The 20,075-nt window shown below is 44.2% G+C and overlaps 1 protein-coding gene across 2 annotated transcripts in view; it reads left to right on the forward strand.

Annotated features, from left to right (window-relative positions):
• The window catches only part of LOC123505070 (protein O-mannosyl-transferase Tmtc3-like), a 1,048,098-nt gene that overhangs the window by 1,009,191 nt on the left and 18,832 nt on the right, over positions 1-20,075 (forward strand). For both annotated transcript variants that reach the window (XM_045256101.1, XM_045256102.1), the window contains 2 exons: positions 1,288-1,482; positions 2,063-2,280. In XM_045256101.1, the coding sequence (XP_045112036.1) occupies positions 1,288-1,482; positions 2,063-2,280 (413 nt within the window). The remainder of the gene's footprint in view (positions 1-1,287; positions 1,483-2,062; positions 2,281-20,075) is intronic.

Here is a 20,075-nt window from a genome sequence, read left to right on the forward strand (position 1 = left end):
GTCAATAAAATGCTCTAATCGTACACAAATCTTAAGGTAAAAAATGTGTCCAAGTATTGAAGGGGTTAAAGATTAAATACTCGACGTTAACCATGACAACATTCGTCAGCACTTGGCAATCAAACACAATCTATAAACCAGTTGAAGAAAAACGAAAGCTCCAGAACGACATGAATCAATTATTAAAAGAGAAAAAAAGAAACTCGTCAGAATATATAACTTTCGGAATGAAAATGAATCAGGGAAGTTTTTTTTTTTTTTTTTTGGTGGAGGGAAGTTAGAGAAAGAAAAAAAGTGTTAAATAAACGTCTTTTTAAGGTAGAAAGAAAAAAGGTTATCCTTAACATTATGCAGCAGTAGAGAGAGAGAGAGAGAGAGAGAGAGAGAGAGAGAGAGAGAGAGAGAGAGAGAGAGAGAGAGAGAGAGAAACGCGCTTGGCAACACGACCGAGAGAATTTAGGAAGGCGTTGCGTGAAGGAAATAAACATGAATTTCAACGTTATCGCCGGTAATTACTTAATATTCCTTAATAGTGCGGAGGAGAGTAACGATAGAGAGGGAAAAAGTACGAAAAACCTTGGACTCCTTGTGCTGATCGTGCTAAGTTCACGTGAAAACTGGACTAACTTGCTGAATAATCCCTGTGTGTGTGTGTGTGTGTGTGTGTGTGTGTGTGTGTGTGTGTGTGTGTGTGTGTGTGTGTGTGTGTGTGTGTGTGTGTGTTCGAAGCCAGCAACCAATTACCACCGTTAGCTTTCTATCTCCCTCTCAACCCTCTTCCCTTTTCTGCTCATTATCTCATTCTCGAGCAGGAATGAAGAGGGGGAACTAAAGAAATATGTCGCTCCTCTGTTATAATACCTCTTTCTCGAAGTATGTAGGTATGCATCTCTCTCTCTCTCTCTCTCTCTCTCTCTCTCTCTCTCTCTCTCTCTCTCTCTCTCTCTCTCTCTCTCTCTCTCTCTCTCTCTCTCTATCTATCTATCTATCTATCTATCTATCTATCTATCTATCTATCTATCTATCTATCTTACATTTCCTAGGTGTCCATGTATGACTTTTCCTGCGTTGGAATCCGTTAAGTCAAGTGCTAGACATGAGCTGGGGATTAACACTTTTCACGAGTTCAATTGTAAACCTGGAACAACATTATTTGGGTTTGATTTCTTTTGCTTTTGTAATATTAAGAGGCGACGCTGATAGACCTTGATATTGTGGGTACAGGTAGACAGTTGCCTTATCAATCAACTATTACATACATCTGAGTTTCCGGTGCCACCATTGCAGGTCAACCAGAGGAACGCCAAGCTCTTCAATAACGTGGGCCATGCTCTGGAGTCCCAAGGCCGCTTCGCTGAGGCTCTACGCTACTTCCAGGCGGCGGTGTCAGTTCAGGAGGATGACATCGGCGCCCACATCAACGTTGGTCGCACGTACAACAATCTCAAGCTGTTTTCTGACGCTGAGCAGGCCTACCTCAAGGTGTGTGTGTGTGTGTGTGTGTGTATTTTGGGAAGTAGGGGACGCAAGGGAGTTAAGTTGCAGAAGGTTGTTATGACATTATATTCTTGCAAAGTTTGGTAGGGAATTTTCGTAACTTTTTCACGTAACATCTTTGAATATATATTAGCGCATTTCTCATTAGGCAGCTTTCTGAACTAAACCGCTATTTCACTAGAAAATCAACTTCTACGCTTTTGTTCATGAATAGAGCTCGGTTTTTCCTGTGAATTGTGTAGGAAAGTATGTTATATAAGCTTATTGCATCTTTATGCATATAGAATGACATTATTGGCGTGTGAGAAGAGGAAATGTCTGGTGCTGATGCTTCTTTCTGTCAATCTCTAGTCTACTAAACTATCCATTCTTTTCATCACCGTTTTGATTTTACCTTTTACGAAACTAATGAAGTTCATTCGCTTCTTCTCATTATCCTCTTGACGTTTTTCTACTGGAAAGCTAATAATGATCCTTGCTTTGTTTTCATCTTCCATTGTCGTCGTCAACATCATTATCGTGTTCTGTGTCTTTCCTCTGCTGCCACTGCTCTCCCTCCCCCCAGGCCAAGTCGCTACTGCCCAAAGCTAAGCCCGGGGAGAGCTATCAGGCCCGCATCGCCCCCAACCATCTCAACGTGTTCCTCAACCTGGCTAACCTGATAGCCAGGAATGAAACCCGCCTGGAGGAGGCCGACGCCCTCTACCGACAGGCCATCAGTATGAGGGCGGACTACACTCAGGCCTACATCAACAGAGGGGACATACTGATAAAGATGAATAGGTGAGTACACGCTTGCACTCAATGAGAGAGGATGTGGGTTGTGAATACTGTGTTTCTGAGGTTGGCTGTGTACGTGTTTGACAGTATGTACGTACGTAGGCTGTCAAATCGTTATTGCCAAATTCTAACATGTGAAGTATTTGGTAATTCTCTTTTTGTGAGTGAAAGTAAAAGCCGGATCTCACGTGCGTTGGCGGTGAGTAAGGGGAAGTGGTCTTAAGGGAGATGTCGCACCCCGCACTCAGTCCAATTTTCCGCCAGCGTGGGAACTGCGGTGTCAGAGTGGCCGTACCGTGGAAGTCATAATAACACCTGTGGTGCGGAGGGCACGTCCCTGGTGAAGGTGCGGCGATATGCAGCCTCTCGAGATTTCTCTTATTCAAGTGGCCAGAAAATTTTGGTTGTGCTGCGAAACCAGAAAGAGAGAGAGAAAGAGAGAGATTTAAAAAAAATAAATAAATAAAAAAAAAAAAAAAAAAAAAAAAAAAAATATATATATATATATATATATATATATATATATATATATATATATATATATATATATATATATATATATATATATGTGTGTGTGTGTGTGTGTGTGTGTGTGTGTGTGTGTGTGTGTGTGTGTGTGTGTTGTGTATTTGAATCTTGCTTTATGAGTGTAAAAGTTATCTGTGACAAGTGTGAAAATGGATGTGCCAACTCCCGAGATGAATGACACACTCTTTAACGCTGATCCCGGACGACCTCAACATTTTACGCAGTGCCATAAAACTTAATCCATCCCCACCCTCTCCGACACTCCCTCCCTCCTCCCTCCCCTGCACTGGTAAAAGAATTCTGCCGAAGGTCAAAAACACACTGAATAAGATTATAAGATTTTAACGAATCCTTTTTCCTTGTCTTAGTGGAAGAGAAATGCAAAAGAGCGTAGCACAAAATTGCGTCTGTTGGAAGGAAAATAGAGAAAACAGTATTCTTGCTAATTACGTTGCCACAGTCAGTGTGAATCCACCACCTTTAGAATGATGTAGGAAAACTGTTAGGTAGACTTTTTTTTATTTATGTTTATTATTTTATTTATTTATTTTATTTGCATATTTTTTTGTTCACTATTCAAAGGTTTTAGTTGAGGCAGGGAAAGGTGAGGGCTGAGGGGTGGTGGTGAAGGAAGATGTGCTAACATGGAAATGGAATCTAGCAGAGGGGGAATGCTTGCAAGAGTGCCTATATGGTAATGCTGACGGTAAGGAAAGTGTGCTGGCAGAGAAGTAGTATCTGACATGGGAGACGTGCTGCTGCAGTAGGGAGAAAGTCCTGGCAGGGAATGGTATTTTTAAGGAAGGGTTAGCGGCGCAGAGTAATGGATTCTGGGAAGGGAGGTGATGCTTGTATAAGGAAAGAGTGCTGGCAGGGGAATGGTAGTTTCAGGGACGGGTTAGTGGCAGCGGAGAGGTGTTCTAGGACCCCTGCCTGCACCTGAATAATTGATGTGGTGTGTCGGGCGGGACCGAGGTGGACCCTTGCAACAGGTGGTGGCAGGAGGGTCGAGGTGCCCGGCGGCGGGGCCACGAAAGACTGGGCAGAAGGTGCTGTTGCTGGCCTTCTCACGAGCTTGTTGACAGGAGGCTGGTGGAGGCTGCAGCTCACGCCCTCTGGGGCCTAAGGCGTGAGTGGTTCGGTAGGTGAGTAGACGTAACTGCGTTTTTATTCTTTTCTCTTTTCGTATTTCCTTTTTGTTGTTAATAGTTTTCTCTTGTTTTATTGTATTTCTAAAGGCAGGTTTTGTTTTTACATTTATTTTCTTCTTCGTATTAGGTTTGTAGAGTTGTATTGGTGATCCCTGTTGCTACACACAATCTTCCTTATGTTCAACCAAATAATACGACTTCATATGAGTCTCGCGAGTGTTTTTTTTGTATTCCCCGCATCTAGAGCAACTTGTGCGTCCCTTCATCTTCCCTTCCGGCCTGAGTTAGCAATTCTGATTGAGCAGCCTCCCCTGACAGCCGGCTTGCTGCGTCTTTCCGCTACCGAATGTCACTGCACGAGGGGTGGGAGGAGAGCGAGGGAAACTGTTGGTATATCTATTGCCGTATGACCCTTGCTTTGGAAAAAAAAAAATAAAATATATATATATATATATATATATATATATATATATATATATATATATATATATATATATATATATATATATATATATGAATACTGAAATAAATAAGAAACATTGGCTTTGTTTTCCGATACATTGCAGTTCCCCTCCACTTGCGTTTCACTCTTTCACTATTTGTTAATGCTGAAAATTTTGCTGGTCTCATTTGGTGACCTGATGTAGCTCATTGATGGTTGGTGTAAAGGACTGCTTCGTAAAGTCTGACCTTTGGAAATGAATTGACGTAATGATTTTATTCATTTATTTTTTTTTTTTTTTTTTTTTTTTTGTTTTGTGAGAATTTATAATTTTCCGCACAGTTACGAGTGTGATTCTCTCTCTCTCTCTCTCTCTCTCTCTCTCTCTCTCTCTCTCTCTCTCTCTCTCTCTCATGTGAGATTATTTCATGGTTGAGATTTTTTTTTTCCATTATTTATGGTTAACATTTTAATTTGCCGCATGAATTCAGTTTTCTTTATGCTTCCATTTTCTTTTTTGCTTTTTTTTCATGTCTTTTTGCGTACAATTTTATTTGTCAGCGAATATTTTTAAGCTTAATTCTGACGTGACTTTTACTTTACTGCTCCGTTTCACATTTTTCGCTTTATTTAGTTTTTTTTTTCATTCATTTTTACATATAGCTCTCTCTCTCTCTCTCTCTCTCTCTCTCTCTCTCTCTCTCTCTCTCTCTCTCTCTCTCTCTCTCTCTCTCTCTCTCTCTCTCTCTCTCTCTCTCTCTCTCTCTCTCTCTCTCTCTCTCTCTCTCTCTCTCTCACATTGTTCCTACCCTTCTGACTCCCTTTCACAGTCCATTTTTTCCTCTCATTTTTCTTGTCTTCATATTTTCTTTCCTTGTCTTTGTTTGCTCTTCCTTTTCTCATCCTTTCTTCACGTTATGCTACGTTTACCTCCGTCTCTTTTCGCCACTGACTTTCTACCTCCCCTCCTTTTTCTTTTTTTTTCCTTTTACCGCTTCTTTTTTTTTCATTCCTTTCTGTTTTTCCTCCTCCTCCTCCTCGTCGTCGTCTCCTCGCAGGCTGGGAGAAGTTTCTTGCTCCTCTTTCATACTGTCATTAGCCACTCGACACTGCACGGTGAAGGGAGTAAATATTTGCACACGAGGTGAATCCCTGCTGGAGTGTTGTTTGCCTGGGGGAGGAAAGAGGAGGGAGGTGCCAGGCGGAGAGATAGAGGGAGGGATAGGAAGGAAGGAGGGAGGGAAATAGGCAATGTATATCGGGGAAATGAGAGAGAGAGAGAGAGAGAGAGAGAGAGAGAGAGAGAGAGAGAGAGAGAGAGAGAGAGAGAGGTTAGGATGGGAAGGAGGAAAGGAAGGGTTGGTTAAGGATGTATCAGTATGCATGGGAAGAGGCGCCGGAGGTGGAAATGTTTGGAGGAAAGGGTTAGTTAGTGCTGAGGGAGAGAAGGGGAATGGTTTTTGGAATAAGGTAAGGAAGGGCGGAGAGAGAGAGAGAGAGAGAGAGAGAGAGAGAGAGAGAGAGAGAGAGAGAGAGAGAGAGAGAAAGGTAGGCTCATAGGCTCCCAGGAGAGGTGATTAAGAATATCATACAGGGTAGGTAAAGAGCGTGCTAGGAATCTTTGCTTGGTATAGTGGCGCCGAGGGAAAACTTTAGGAAGGAGGATTAAACACGCCAGCAGGTAGATAACGTGAACCCCAGGGGGTACAGGCGATAGCTGGGCAAATAGACCTAAGAAGAAGAATGCAGCAGGAGAGGAGTTGCGAAGTATTCCGGTGAAGGGAAAAAAAGAGCGTAAGAAATATCAAGGAAGAATACGTCTTGCCTTGGAATAACGGTAATGGTTCTTTCGTGGAAGGGAATAAAGGAATGAAATGAAGAAGGGAGAGAGAGAGAGAGAGAGAGAGAGAGAGAGAGAGAGAGAATGTATGTGTGTGTGTGTGTGTGTGTGTGTGTGTGTGTGTGTGTGTGTGTGTGTGTGTGTGTGTGTGTGTGTGTGTGTGTGTGTGTACTAGCGCGTGGTCGGAGTGCGGAAAATACGCACACACAGATCTGTCGGGTGCTCTTTGCAGAGGTTTGTTGACGACCGCTTTGTCTCGTGTTTAGACTGACGTCACAACAGATACCGGGGAGGGAGCGGGAGGGGAGGGAAGAAGAGGCAATGTTCTTAAGGAAGCGAGACTAGTCCCGACTTCCTCCTCATTAAGGGATGCGATGTTTGCCGCCGCGGCCTGCCATCTACACGGGACCTGCCGGCCGTGCCTAAGTCCTGTCACCACAAAGCTTCGTTCATCCTCGTGCTTCAGAGACCGTCGAGGACTGGCGCGTCTTGGCATAGGAAACTTTCCTTGTGTTGCATACTTCTCGTGATTTATTTCCCCCCTGTGCGTGCTTGCTCACACTTATGTTGTTGAAGAACACACGGTTGTTATTCCGCGAGTCTCGTGCAGACGCCCTGTGCACGATGAGTGCTGTCTCAAGGACGTTTCGCTGGACTCTTTCCAAACCCTGGAGCGAGGGAAGGGCTCACCACACCTCCCCGCCACACACGTGCCACTGCCACCGCCTCCCATACTCATGCTCGGCCCAGCCCGGCAGCTCGGCCTGTGTATCCGTCATGACTCGTGGCCGAGCACCTGGTGGAGTGAGGCCAAGCTGAGAAGGTCTGTCACTGCCACCCTGTATCACCTCGGCCATTTATATACTTAACATGCAGGAGAAGGCACCACGTCGGTCCTGGATTCCTCTCCTAACTTGGCAGGGTCCCACCCAATCTACAAATTGCATTGCCTTGCCGGTCACGGCCGCAAGTCCGAGTCTTAATCAAATCGGAGTTGGTGCCTGAGGAGTGCCGCTGAATAATGCATCCCTGCCAGGTGCCATTGAAATTCTCGGCCCGCCTTCCAGTCGCTAATGATCCCGCTGGCTGAGGAGGCTCGGGACGCCCCTCCCTCCTTCCTAGTCGCCGCCGCCTGGACCCGCACCTCAGCCTACCGCCCTCCCCGTTCTGCCCGCCCTCACTACTCTGTCCACAGGTAGTCCCGCCAAGAATTACTAGACGCCTCGAATATTAACGAGCATCGCGTCAAGCAGCGGTCTGAATGTGAGCTGCACAGACAGGCGGATCGACAGTGACTCAGCCCACACGCACGAGGTCACCTTCCCCTTCCTCCGCTAAGCGCCCCTCCCCGCCCATCAACACCACTGCCACCTGGGGAGCAGGTGACCCTCGGGCGTGTAGTTATGTCGGCAATTACTGTTATCCGCCTTAATTGACTGTCCTCCACCAGCCGTGAGGGAGAGATTCTTGGTTGATGTAATTAAGACGATTCGTACAAAAGGAGGTGGGAAATGGATCTTCAGGGGAGAGAGGAGAGAGGAAGCAGCAGCAGGGGTTGAGTAACCAAGAGAGTGATGGTTGAGGTTTTATCGAATGTGGTAATGGTGGAAATCCGTTGATGGCATAGTGGCAGCGGCGGCGGTGGCAGTGGCGGCGGCGGGGCGGTAAGCGGGGTAATTTCTCAGATGTCATTAAGGATTGTGGTCGTAAGAAGCTCAGTTAAGGGAGAGTTGAACGCCCCGAGCTGAGGATGAAGACGTCGAAAGGCCGTGAGGAGCGTTGGGGGGAAGCTTAGGTGCTCGTGGCCGTAATGAAGGAAGAGAGATGGCGATGGGTGCGGGGAAATTTTTTTTAAGTTAAGTAGCAGAGGAGGAAATTGGGAGAGAATGGAAGGTAAGGGAAGAAATACGAATAGAAACAGCAACAGGAGAGAGAGAGAGAGAGAGAGAGAGAGAGAGAGAGAGAGAGAGAGAGAGAGAGAGAGAGAGAGAGAGAGAGAGAGACGGTGAGTGATGAGAGAGATTACATTGGCTGGAGTTGGATAAGAAGGGATACTGAGGAGCGAGTTAGGTCAGGTTCAGAGTGCGAGAGTTGGGTGCCGAGGAGTATGCAATGGAGAGGTGGAGTAAGGTGGATAGAGATGAGGGTGGCGAGGGGTGGTAAAGAAGGTGGTAGATCAGATGAATGCGAGGTGGTAATAAGGTGGAGTAGTGGAGAGGTGGGGCAGGGTGGGTGGACTGTAAAGAGGTGGGTGGCTCTCCTGTGTGCTGGACCACGCCCCTCCATGGCTCCCCTCGGTCTCTCTCTCACCACACTCGCTGCTAAGTTCCCGCCATCCTCTTCTTGTGGGTTTTTATTTCCCACCGATGGGCTTCATTGGTGAATGTTTTCCTTACACACACTCGATGTCATCTCCTGCCCTGCTTTTTTCTTTCTTTTTTTTCTTTTCCGCTCACTAACTCTATAACTTTTCGTCTTACATTTTTTTCCCTCAGTTTTACAACCCAATTACATTTTTGCCCCTTCTTTAACTGTTCTATACCTCAAATTCCTTTTTTCTCCAGCTCTTTCCCCACTCACAGATGAGGTTATTTTTTTTTATCCTCTTCTCTTTTTCTTCTCATAGTCTTTACCCTTGTTTTTTTTTTTTTTTTTTTTTTATCTCTTTGTTTTCCTCGTCCCTTTTTTCTTGGCCTTCGTCCTTGTCCTCATCCAAGTACTTAGGGACTCGCGAAGGGGAGGACCGCACGTCACACCATCGCTCTCCCGCTATTATGCCCAGTGGTTCCGTCAAGACGAGGCTCCAGGAACCAAATACTTGCCATCAGCCTCGGAGAAAGAAGAGATAACAAACACGAAATAACAAAAAGAAACCTACTTTTACATTCTTTTCTCTGCGCTCCCATCGACGCTCCACTACCGGGCTTATTTAATTAAAACTTGGCACTCTAGGGGCGCGTATGTACTGCGCGGCCCCGACCCGCCCCGCCTAAACGATCTTACTGTTAATACCAGGTTGATGAAAAAAGTTAAGGATTAGCAAGAGGCGTGTGTGTGTGTGTGTGTGTGTGTGTGTGTGTGTGTGTGTGTGTGTGTGTGTGTGTGTGTGTGTGTGTGTGTATAAGGAAGCAAGTGGTCCTGGGAGGATGAGAGGAAGAGCAGCAGAGCTTCATTAAGTATTGCATTAACTTAACAGCCTCCTTTACTTTGCCTTAAGTGGGGTTGCTTCCACTATCCACACACACACACACACACACACACACACACACACACACACACACACACACACACACACACACACACACACACACACACACACACACACACACCGTATTGTGATTCTCAGTTTAATTAGGACTTTTCTATGCGAAATTTTCATGATCTTTGAGCTCTAGGCATTATATTAATTTATATTAATCCGAGTCAATATAGATAGAGTTTTTCTCAGGAGCCAACCAGCCAGTCAGTCAGTCAGTCGGCCACGTCCAGCCGATCCTTCCACACTGAGCAACGCCCACTCATTCTCACGCAGTCCTCCGTAAGCCTCGTAGATGCTATTAACCCCTTCAGTGCTGGGACACACTTTTATCTTGAGATTTCTGTACGATTAGATCATTTTATTTACATTACGAAGAGTCTATGTAAGTCAGAAGATTATGGCCACAGTCTTCACTATTTTAATCCTGCACATGAGTTTCTGAAGCTGTATAAAATCGCTAAATAGTAACTAGAATGAATATGAAAACGCGGCATGGTACAGAAGGGGGCTAATTAGACCTGTACAAGTCAGTATCTTAGTCCTCAACTAGTACTGGCCAGAAATCGAGCACCAGTAACCTTCTACACTCAAGATGTATAAATGAAGACCAGTGTGTGAAGTGAGTGGTAGGCAAACACAAGAAGAGGCAAGGTACTTTTTTCCGTACCTTGCCTCAACTTTCCGTATCTTGCCCCAATTTGTGTTCCTACCTCTCACTTTACCCCTCTGCGTTAACTTCCACTGTACTTAGTTTGTGCCTCTCAGTCTTAACCTCTCTGACCTGCTGACTGTGTCCTTGCAAAATATAACTGTGGATGGATATATTGTTTCCCCTCAACCTCTCTCCAATGCCGGCTTTTTTTTTTTCTTTTCTTTTTTCTCCACTCGACAAATAGTAAAGTATCAAGGTGGTACGTGGTGAGATTTGAACCTATGCGTGGACTTATGCCCGATCCCACGCTCGCCACCTTATCCACTATGCCACCGCCACACAACATTAGACAACCATTAGACTGCCAGCACACCAACATACTAAAAATTGAGCGCAAAACAGAGAGGAAGTGGATGCAGTGTTATTGTATAACTGCAAGCGCTATATTCAGAAACGCTTCCTTCCCTCACCGTGACCATTTTCAAAGACTACAGAGACGATTAGCCGAGTTCTAAAGAGTATTTTTCCTGTTGATAATGTTGAAAACTTGTTAACATTTCACTAGAATCACAGAACATCCTTAAAAAAAAAAGTGTCACCTCAACTATAGAACCCTTTGGAAAAAAGTGAAGGTGCGGCAAGGAAGTGTTTCAGCAGAATATAGGCCCAAGCGTCACCAAAATCGAAGCCTACACTACTTATGCGTCACCTCACCTTCAGCTTATTTTCAGCTTCACTCATTCCAACACATCCCTATTAGCCCCTGTCAGCGCCAGTACTACCACTATCACATCCCCTCCCCTTCCCCGTACCCCCGCAGTAAGAGAACTGATTAGCCCCAGGCAGAAATATACCCACCATCATCACCACCACTACACACTCACTCAGTACCAGCACCACCACCACCACCACCACAGCAGCAACCTACAACCAAACAGCGTTGAGCTCAGAGCCACCCAGCTTACCTAGCCAAGTCTGCGGAACCTGCTTGATCCTCGGAATTAATTAGGTCCAGATACTTAGTAAAATGGAGTTCTTTGAGACCTTAATGAGGAAGAGACTAAGTGCAATGCTGCTGCTGCTGCTGCTGCTTCCTCCTCCTTCTTCTCCTTCTCCTTCTCCTTCTCCTCCTCCTTTTCTTCTCCTCCTTCTACTTCTCCTCCTCTTCCTCCTCCTCCTCCTTCTTCTTCTTCTTCTTCTTCTCTTCCTCCTCCTCTTCCTCCTCCTCCTCCTCCTCCTCCTCCTCCTCCTCCTCCTCCTCCTCCTCCTCCTCTTCCTCCTCTCCTTCTTCTTCTCTTCCTTTTTCTACGTCTTCTTCATCATCATCATCATCATCATCTTCTTCTTCTTCTTCTTCTTCTTCTTCTTCTTCTTCTTCTTCTTCCTCTTCCTCTTCCTCTTCCTCTTCCTCCTCCTCCTCCTCCTCCTCCTCCTCCTCCTCCTCTTCCTCTCCCTCTCCCTCTCCTCTTCCTCTTCCTCTTCGTCCTCCTCCTCCTCCTCCTCCTCTCTGTAGGTAGTTGGAAGTAATTACCAAACAGCCCCGAAAGGACCAAGAAGTCTGTTGCTGTTTGGCTTTCCTTTGTATTCCTTTTGTATTCCTTGTTACTTTCCTCTTTTTCTGAGATTGGCACGCGTAGCCTAGCACCAAACAAAAGATGACAACAGTGTATTTCTCGTCTCGTTCCTACTAGAATTATCATGGACTTTTCTCGAACTGCATGGTCCATTTCTTCCTGCTTGACCGTGGCGGTAAGAGAGGTGGTGGGTGGGGATAAGCCTTCGTCCTTACTATCCTGCTCAGTTCCCTTAAAAAAGAAAAAAAAAGAAGAAGGGGAGGGAAGAGTTGCATTGTGTTAGTGTGTGTCTCTCTCTCTCTCTCTCTCTCTCTCTCTCTCTCTCTCTCTCTCTCTCTCTCTCTCTCTCGCTCTCGATCTCACAAACTACAGAGAATGCAGTTTACTTTTACCCGTGTTTCTCCCCCTCCCCGCTTTTCACACGCTTTTCTCAATCTCAGTTCACGCCCCTCCTCGTCCCCTTACTGTCTTTTATTATTGTATCACCTTGCATTCTCCTCATTCGTTTTCCTTTCCTCCCTTCCTCCCTTCCTTCTTGCTGTGTTTCCTTCCTTCCTTCCTTCCTTCCTTCCTTCCTTCCTTCTTTCTTTCTTTCTTTCTTTCTTTCTTTCTTTCTTCCTTTCCTTCCTTCCTTCCCTTCCCTGCGCACATAAATTCTCCGTCATCGTTCTTGTAATTCTTTGTCGAGACTTTGGACTTGTGCTTCATGTGTTATTTGAGCTTCGGCCTTTATACCTGCCTTCTTATCACCTCATATATTACAGGTGTGCAATTGTATAGTCGTTATATATTGAGCCCATACGTACATTAGACACCTTTCTCTCTCTCTCTCTCTCTCTCTCTCTCTCTCTCTCGCTCTTGCTCTTACTCTTGCTCTTGCTTCATCTTCCTTCCTTATTTACTTTGCCTCTCTGGTTATTTCGCACTAATAAGAAAAAAGTACCCGGCATTAAGACAATTTGTTTTGCTAAGAGGAGGTAGGATGTTCAGCGCCCCTCGCCCGCTCGCTGCCCTCAGACGCTCCTTATCCACCTAATCCTTCACATTATCCTCTCTCGGTGTTCCTTGGTGTAACGATCTCAAGGCGCTTTGTGCTGCTCCGGGTGTCTGATCCACTAGATATCGTGCTGGGGGAACTTGCGGTGGGAGGCTCATATACACACACACACACACACACACACACACACACACACACACACACACACACACACACACACACACACACAGTAATATTGTTTTTTATTTCGTTTTTTTTCTTCCTATTTTTATACGAAGTGGATCTCTCTCTCTCTCTCTCTCTCTCTCTCTCTCTCTCTCTCTCTCTCTCTCTCTCTCTCTCTCTCTCTCTCTCTCTCTCTCTCTCTCTCTCTCTCTCTCTCTCTCTCTCTCTCTCTCTCTCTCTCTCTCTCTCTCTCTCTCTCTCGCCATGTTCAGTAATGTATGTCTGCCTTGTATTACTCAGCAACCCACCCCTTGAGGAACCTTGCCTTACTATCAAACCGCACTAACTATTTTCAAACCTGTAGAGATGATTAGTGCTCCAGAGTATGTGTACGAGAAAGATTTGCCTTGTAGTATTATCCTTTAGGTTCCGCAGAGAGAGAGAGAGAGAGAGAGAGAGAGAGATATCCTAAACACTTCTTAGTACCGATTTTTTGTTGGTTTATTTTGTGGTCCAGAAAAGGTTATTTCACCGTGACTGCTGTGTTAATTTAGAGTACAGCCGCCCTCTTCCCCTTGTGATGTTATGACCTGGTGCTCGATATTGACCTTTTTTGGTGTCGCGGAAGTAAAAGTATCTAATTCTCTTCGGTGGGATCTGCTGTTGTATAAATGATTACAGTAACATTTAGAACACTCGTTGTGGTGTTACGCTATTCCGGCATTGATCGTAACCTTCCACCTAGGATTTTTTTTATTTTATTTGCGGAGATTCTATTTTTTTAGGTCTCTATAAATACAATAAACGAACTAAAGGAAGAGCTATCGGGAGCACTGTAGGATGGCTCTCCCTTGTAAAAGTTTTGTGATAAGTTTTCTAAATAATCACCTAACTACATGTAGGACGATGGTAGTAGTAGTAGTAGTAGTAGTAATAGTAGTAGTGGTGGTGGTGGTGGTAGTAGTAGTAGTAGTAGTAGTAGTAGTAGTAGTAGTAGTGGTGGTGGTGGTGGTGGTGGTGGTGGTTGTGGTGTTAGCTCTGGTAGTAATAGTAGTAGTGGTAATAGTATTAGTAGTGTGAGTAGTGATAGCAGTAGTAATAGTAGAACTAATGGTGGCAGTAGTAGTAGTAGTAATAATAATAATAGTATTAGTAGTAGTAGTGACGTTCCATTTTTAAGAGACCCTTCATCTTCACTATCTTTTTGTTTTCTTTTTCCTGGCACTGCAGATGGAATGCCACAGAAAAGTTACAAGTATGTGTTCTGAATTATTATTGGAGATACGCCCACCTTGTTGTGTGTGTGTGTGTGTGTGTGTGTGTGTGTGTGTGTGTGTGTGTGTGTGTGTGTGTGTGTGTTGTTATTTATTGCGAGGTCTTCACGGACAAGGAATGGCGTGGTTTAGTTTAGTTCAAATATTTTCAGTAAATAGATAGCGAAAAGTTCTACCGTAAAGGATTCATTACTAAAATCAGGATGTATTTATTTATTATTTTCTTGGTTACAACGCCTATTAGTATAGTGTCTGCATCACCTGCCAAAAAGTTGGGCGTGAATAATTGAGTAACCAAGATCACCAAATATCCGGTGCTGCTTCTGGTTTGCTCAGTTATTCATTCCATCGCTAGATATTTATGATATCTTATGTATTTTTTTCTAATAAACCTTGTCATACATGATTGTTATGGCCCCCTTTGTTTTGTATATCAAACATTTTTGTGAGTGTTTTGTAGAAAGCGAGTTTTATAAGTTGAAACCAAAACCAACGCTTCTCCGCCCCGTAAAAAAAAGAAAGCCACCTAATTATTCCTACCTGCATGACAGATGCCAAGACATGCATGTGTAATTTCAATTCCTCGCTGCAGCGATGGCGTGTAAATATTTGACGAAGGCGCAGAAGTTTTAAAACCACATATCGATGTTTTTAGCTTGGATGGATGTAAAAGAAATTAGAACTTAGGGCAGAAGGTACACGGAGAAGAGAGAGAAAAAAAAAAACTGTGAAAAAAGTATCACTCCCTTACTCATACTGTATTGTCATGGAATTTAACTTTTTTTTTCAGTTCAATTCCAAACACTGCCCCTCCATAAAAAAAAAAAAATAAGAAACAAACTACCTCGAATCTTTTTTTTTCCATGAGAGTGCTTGGGATTTTTGCTGCGAATTGGGCAAGCGAAGAGGGTGAGAAGGGGCTTTAGAGTGCAGAGGGGGAGCAGGGAAGGCGAGAGAGCAGACTAGAGGGAAAGGGGAGGCGAAGAATGAAGGAAACAGGAGGAGGACACTCAAAGGAAGGCAAAAAAAGGATGGGGAAGTGGTGAATGGCAGATGTGAAGTAAGAGGAAGAGGAGAGCCTATAGACAAGAGAGGGAAAGAGGAAGAAGAGTATTGGAGGCAAATGAAGACGATGAAAAGCTTTTGTAATCTGAGGAAATTGGTTTGGTGACTTGTTAATGTTGTGTAATATTAAACTGAGCTGCAGTGTTGGTGGTGGTGAGTTTGTAGAAATAATACGTTGTTGTTGTTATTGTTGTTGTTGTAATGATAGTGGAAACTGAAGTAAGAATAATAATAATGGTAGTGATAAGTAATAGTGATAGTTTTTTTTGATAATGATAACAACAACAATAGCAACAATATGAGTGATAGTGACGATAATAATAACTCTCAGTACATAAACACATGTGAGAAATAAATATTTGAAGAATTTCCACAGACAAAGCGCTACTTTGTCTCTCTCTCTCTCTCTCTCTCTCTCTCTCTCTCTCTCTCTCTCTCTCTCTCTCTCTCTCTCTCTCTCTCTCTCTCTCTCTCTCTCTCTCTCTGCTCTTTCTTTCTCCACAACTCGCGTTTCCTCTCCTTCTGCATCTCATTCCGCCATTCCTTCTCTCTCGTTTGTGTGTCTTGAGTGCTCACAAGAATCTTTTGATATCATGTTTCTGTTATTGGATGTCAGTTCTTCCCGCGATGCCTCCGTCAGGTCTGGCTGGTGTATACATATTCTTTTTCTCTCCCTTCGTATTATTTTTCTTTTCTCTCGCGTCTGTTACGTGTGTTGTGTGAATTCCTAGTTGGCACGGGGAGGAGAATGTAACGTGCGTGGCCTCAGAAGCCTAAACGAACAGGTGTACTCTCCCTTTGACTGTGGGATACAATGAGACACGGCGTAATGGAGCGGTAGGGAATTGTCTGTCTGTGTGTGTGTGTGTGTGTGTGTGTGTGTGTGTGTGTGTGTGTGTGTTGGGGAAGAGCGGAAGTGTATGAGGACGGCTTATCTACGGTGTAGTTATCTTGTGTGCCAAAGCCTTCCTGCCGTTCACCTATCGCCGCAAACCACAGCCATCGGAATCCATTTGTTCGTGTTTATGAATGCTTGTAGAGGAAACACCATAGAAGAGCCAATACTTGTGTGTGTTCACTGTTTGATCTGCTGCAGTCTCTGACGAGACAGCCAAACGTTACCCTACGGAACGAGCTCAGAGCTCATTATTTCCGATCTTCGGATAGGCCTGAGACCAGGCACACACCACACACCGGAACAACAAGGTCACAACTCCTCGATTTACATCCCGTACCTACTCACTGCTAGGTAAACAGGGGCTACACGTGAAAGGAGACACACCCAAATATCTCCACCCGGCCGGGGAATCGAACTCCGGTCCTCTGGCTTGTGAAGCCAGCGCTCTAACCACTGAGCTACCGGGCGTGTGTGTGTGTGTGTGTGTGTGTGTGTGTGTGACGATTTTTCTATAGGTCATCGTCTGGATAACACACATGTAGTTTTGTTGTGAAGTTAGCTGTCTTTAAAAGAGCACGAAAAAGTTCAGTGGGCAATTTCGTGCTTCTTCAGTCAGTGAATTATCAAACAGGGTGAAATTACATCCTATTAGAGCATAGGAGACGGAAGAAAGGCGCTGGGAATTTACCCACACACACACACACACACACACACACACACACACACACACACACACACACACACACACACACACACACACACACACACACACACACACACACACACACAGAGCGAGCGAGAGAGAGAGAGAGAGAGAGAGAGAGAGAGAGAGAGAGAGAGAGAGAGTTGTTGATGAGGAGACTAAATTGGATGAATGTAATGGTGGTCGCGTCAAAAGTCCTTGCACAACAGGCGTCTTCTCTGTTGTTATGTTGTGTTGCGTTGCCATGTCATCCAGCACAGCGTCTCCTTCTCATCTCTTCCTCTCCGGCGATATGGTAAGCTGCCTGTCTTGCCAATAAAACTGCCATTGATGGAAGGAATTTTTCTTTTTTATGTAATGGGAAATCTTGCGAAGGGCAACAAAAACTACTTGACAGAAAGGCCCACTTAGATGCCAGTTCACGAATAGTTTTTCAAGCGAGAATTTCTAGTAATCTTTCTAATCGACTTTTTTTTTTTTTTTATTTTCTTTATTATCATGTGTCTTGTCTCTTTTCATAGTAAACTGTGTAATTTATAACAGCAACACTAGTAAAGCCAATCATTATGGTTAATATGTATGTTGTTTTTGTTCTTTGTGTTTCTTCTCCATTTCCTTTTCATCAACATCATTATCACTATCATCTGCGTGTTTATATTTCTTTACTTTCATTTCTTAGTGTTGCTTTCTCCGCTACACACATATTCTTATCTTAACTCTCCGGTTCGCTCGGTGTATCCTTAGTTCACTTGTTTTTATGGACTCCTGTTAACCCCTTGAGTACTACGGCACGTTTACGTATTCATTGTGTTTACTATTTGATGATTTTATACAACTTCAGAAATGTAAGTGGGGGATTAAAATAGTGAAGACTGTGGCCATTAATCTTCTGACCTCCATAGACTCTAGCTAATGTCACTAAATTGGTCTAATCATACACAAATCTCAAGGTAAAAATGTGTACCAATATTGAATGGGTTAATGGCAATCATCCTCTTGTTATCGTCACCATTCCCGGCTCTTTTCCGTCACCCTTTCCTGTCATTTTCTCAGCCTCGTGTCATATTCACCCACGGAACATCAATAAACCCGCTGCTGAAAGGTCAAGGGCGAGGTCAAGATCAGGATGATGATAGGAGGTCAGTCGTGTTTTCTACAGCCGCCCGTCGCCATCTCCAGATTTTCCTTCCTTTTAAGGGGGAGAAAATGTCGAAACTGCCTCTCTCTCTCCACCCCATCCGCCAACACCAGTCGTCTTTCATTTTTTCATTCCAACCTCTCTCTCTCTCTCTCTCTCTCTCTCTCTCTCTCTCTCTCTCTCTCTCTCTCTCTCTCTCTCTTTATAATTCATTGTATAAAGGGAATGAACTCCTATTGAATCGATGAAATAAAACCAGATACTTCAATGAAAAAATTATAGTTGTTGTTGACGAAATGTGGGACAAGAATGAGGAAGAGGTGGAAGAGGAAGATGACAAATGCAAGAAGGGAAAAAAAGATAAAAACTGGAATGTTACTGAAAAAGAGAATATGAACACTGGATAAAATGGAAGAGAAAGGAAAAATAAAAATGAGGGGGAGATATTAAATGTGAAATACTGAGAGAGAGAGAGAGAGAGAGAGAGAGAGAGAGAGAGAGAGAGAGAGAGAGAGAGAGAGAGAGAGACACTAACTGCAAAGAAATAAAAGGTCAGAAAAACGCTTTAATCCACACAGGATGAGTTAAGACATAAAACAAAGAAACAAAAGGACAAAAGACACGAAAGAACAAAGAAAACGAAAAAAATAAAAACAAACAACTGTGATAAACGATAATAATAATAATAATAATAATAATAATAATAATAATGAAAGACGGAAAGGGGCGGAAGTTGCGGTGAAAATCGGAAAACCCTGACATTAATAGAAGCAAATAAACAAACAAGGGATGAGAGGGAGAAGGAAGGAAGGAAGGAAGGAAGGAAGGAGAAAGGGAAAAAGGGGGAGAAGAAGGAGTTTTATAGGAATGAGTGACCGGAATGAGAAGAGGAGAAGGGGAAGAAGAGGGGAAGAAAGGAAGGACACAACCAAGCTCATCAAACACTCTGGTCAACTCTCCCTCGCTACCAAGAACAAGATTCGCCGCGTCAAGATTTGCCCGCGAATAAATTACTTGTGTCAGTCAAGTTTGGAACCCCACCGAGACTGGAAAGCGAAACTACTACTATTCTACTACTACTACTACTACTACTACTACTACTACTACTACTACTACTACTACTTGTGCTTCTGATTTTCGTCATCATTTATCCATCTATCTATCTATATATATTTATCTGTCTACCAATCTTTCTATCTATCTATCCTCCCTCTCTCACACCCCCTGCCTCGTTCCTCCTCCTTTTCCTCCTCCTCCTCCTCCTCCTCTTCCTCCTCCTCCTCCTCCTCCTCCTCCTCCTCCTCCTCCTCCTCCTCCTCCTCCTCCTCCTCCTCCTCCTCCTCCTCCTCCTCCTCCTGCTTAGATTATTTCCTTCGTGTTTTCCTCATCTTCCTCTTTCTACATACAAAGAAACACTTCACACAAGCCTTACATTAATAACAAACTCTCTCTCTCTCTCTCTCTCTCTCTCTCTCTCTCTCTCTCTCTCTCTCTCTCTCTCTCTCTCTCTCTCTCTCTCTCTCTCTCTCTCCATTTCCGCTCCGCATTACACTTCACAGCACTGCCTCTTCATAATCATTCCAATTCCCCCGCCGCCTGCCATCCAGCAGTGGCCGCGCGCCCATCACCACTACATTCCCCGCACCTCGCACCGCACCGCCTGCTGCCCCGGGCCACCACTGCTGCCTCGTAACTCGGATTTTGCAGCGTGGTAAAGCCTGTTCTTCGCCAACCCACCACCACCACCACCACCACCACCACCACTACTACTACTACTACTACTACTACTACTATTATTACAATACCACCACCATCACCATCACCACCACTAGTACAGCTATTATTATTACTACTACTACTACTACTACTACTACTACTACTACTACTACTACTACTACTACTACTACTACTACCTTTCGTCCTTTCCCGTCCTTACCCCTCTCTCTCTCTCTCTCTCTCTCTCTCTCTCTCTCTCTCTCTCTCTCTCTCTCTCTGATGGGGTTAATGAGCCAATATCACATTTTTTCCTCCATTTTTTCTTCAATTTCTCAGTATTTTCACTTCATCATCTCCATTTTTTTCTTTCAATTTGTGTCCAGGTCTTGTTTCCAT

Source organism: Portunus trituberculatus, chromosome 17 (assembly GCF_017591435.1).
Source record: "Portunus trituberculatus isolate SZX2019 chromosome 17, ASM1759143v1, whole genome shotgun sequence".
Taxonomy (NCBI): domain Eukaryota; kingdom Metazoa; phylum Arthropoda; class Malacostraca; order Decapoda; family Portunidae; genus Portunus; species Portunus trituberculatus.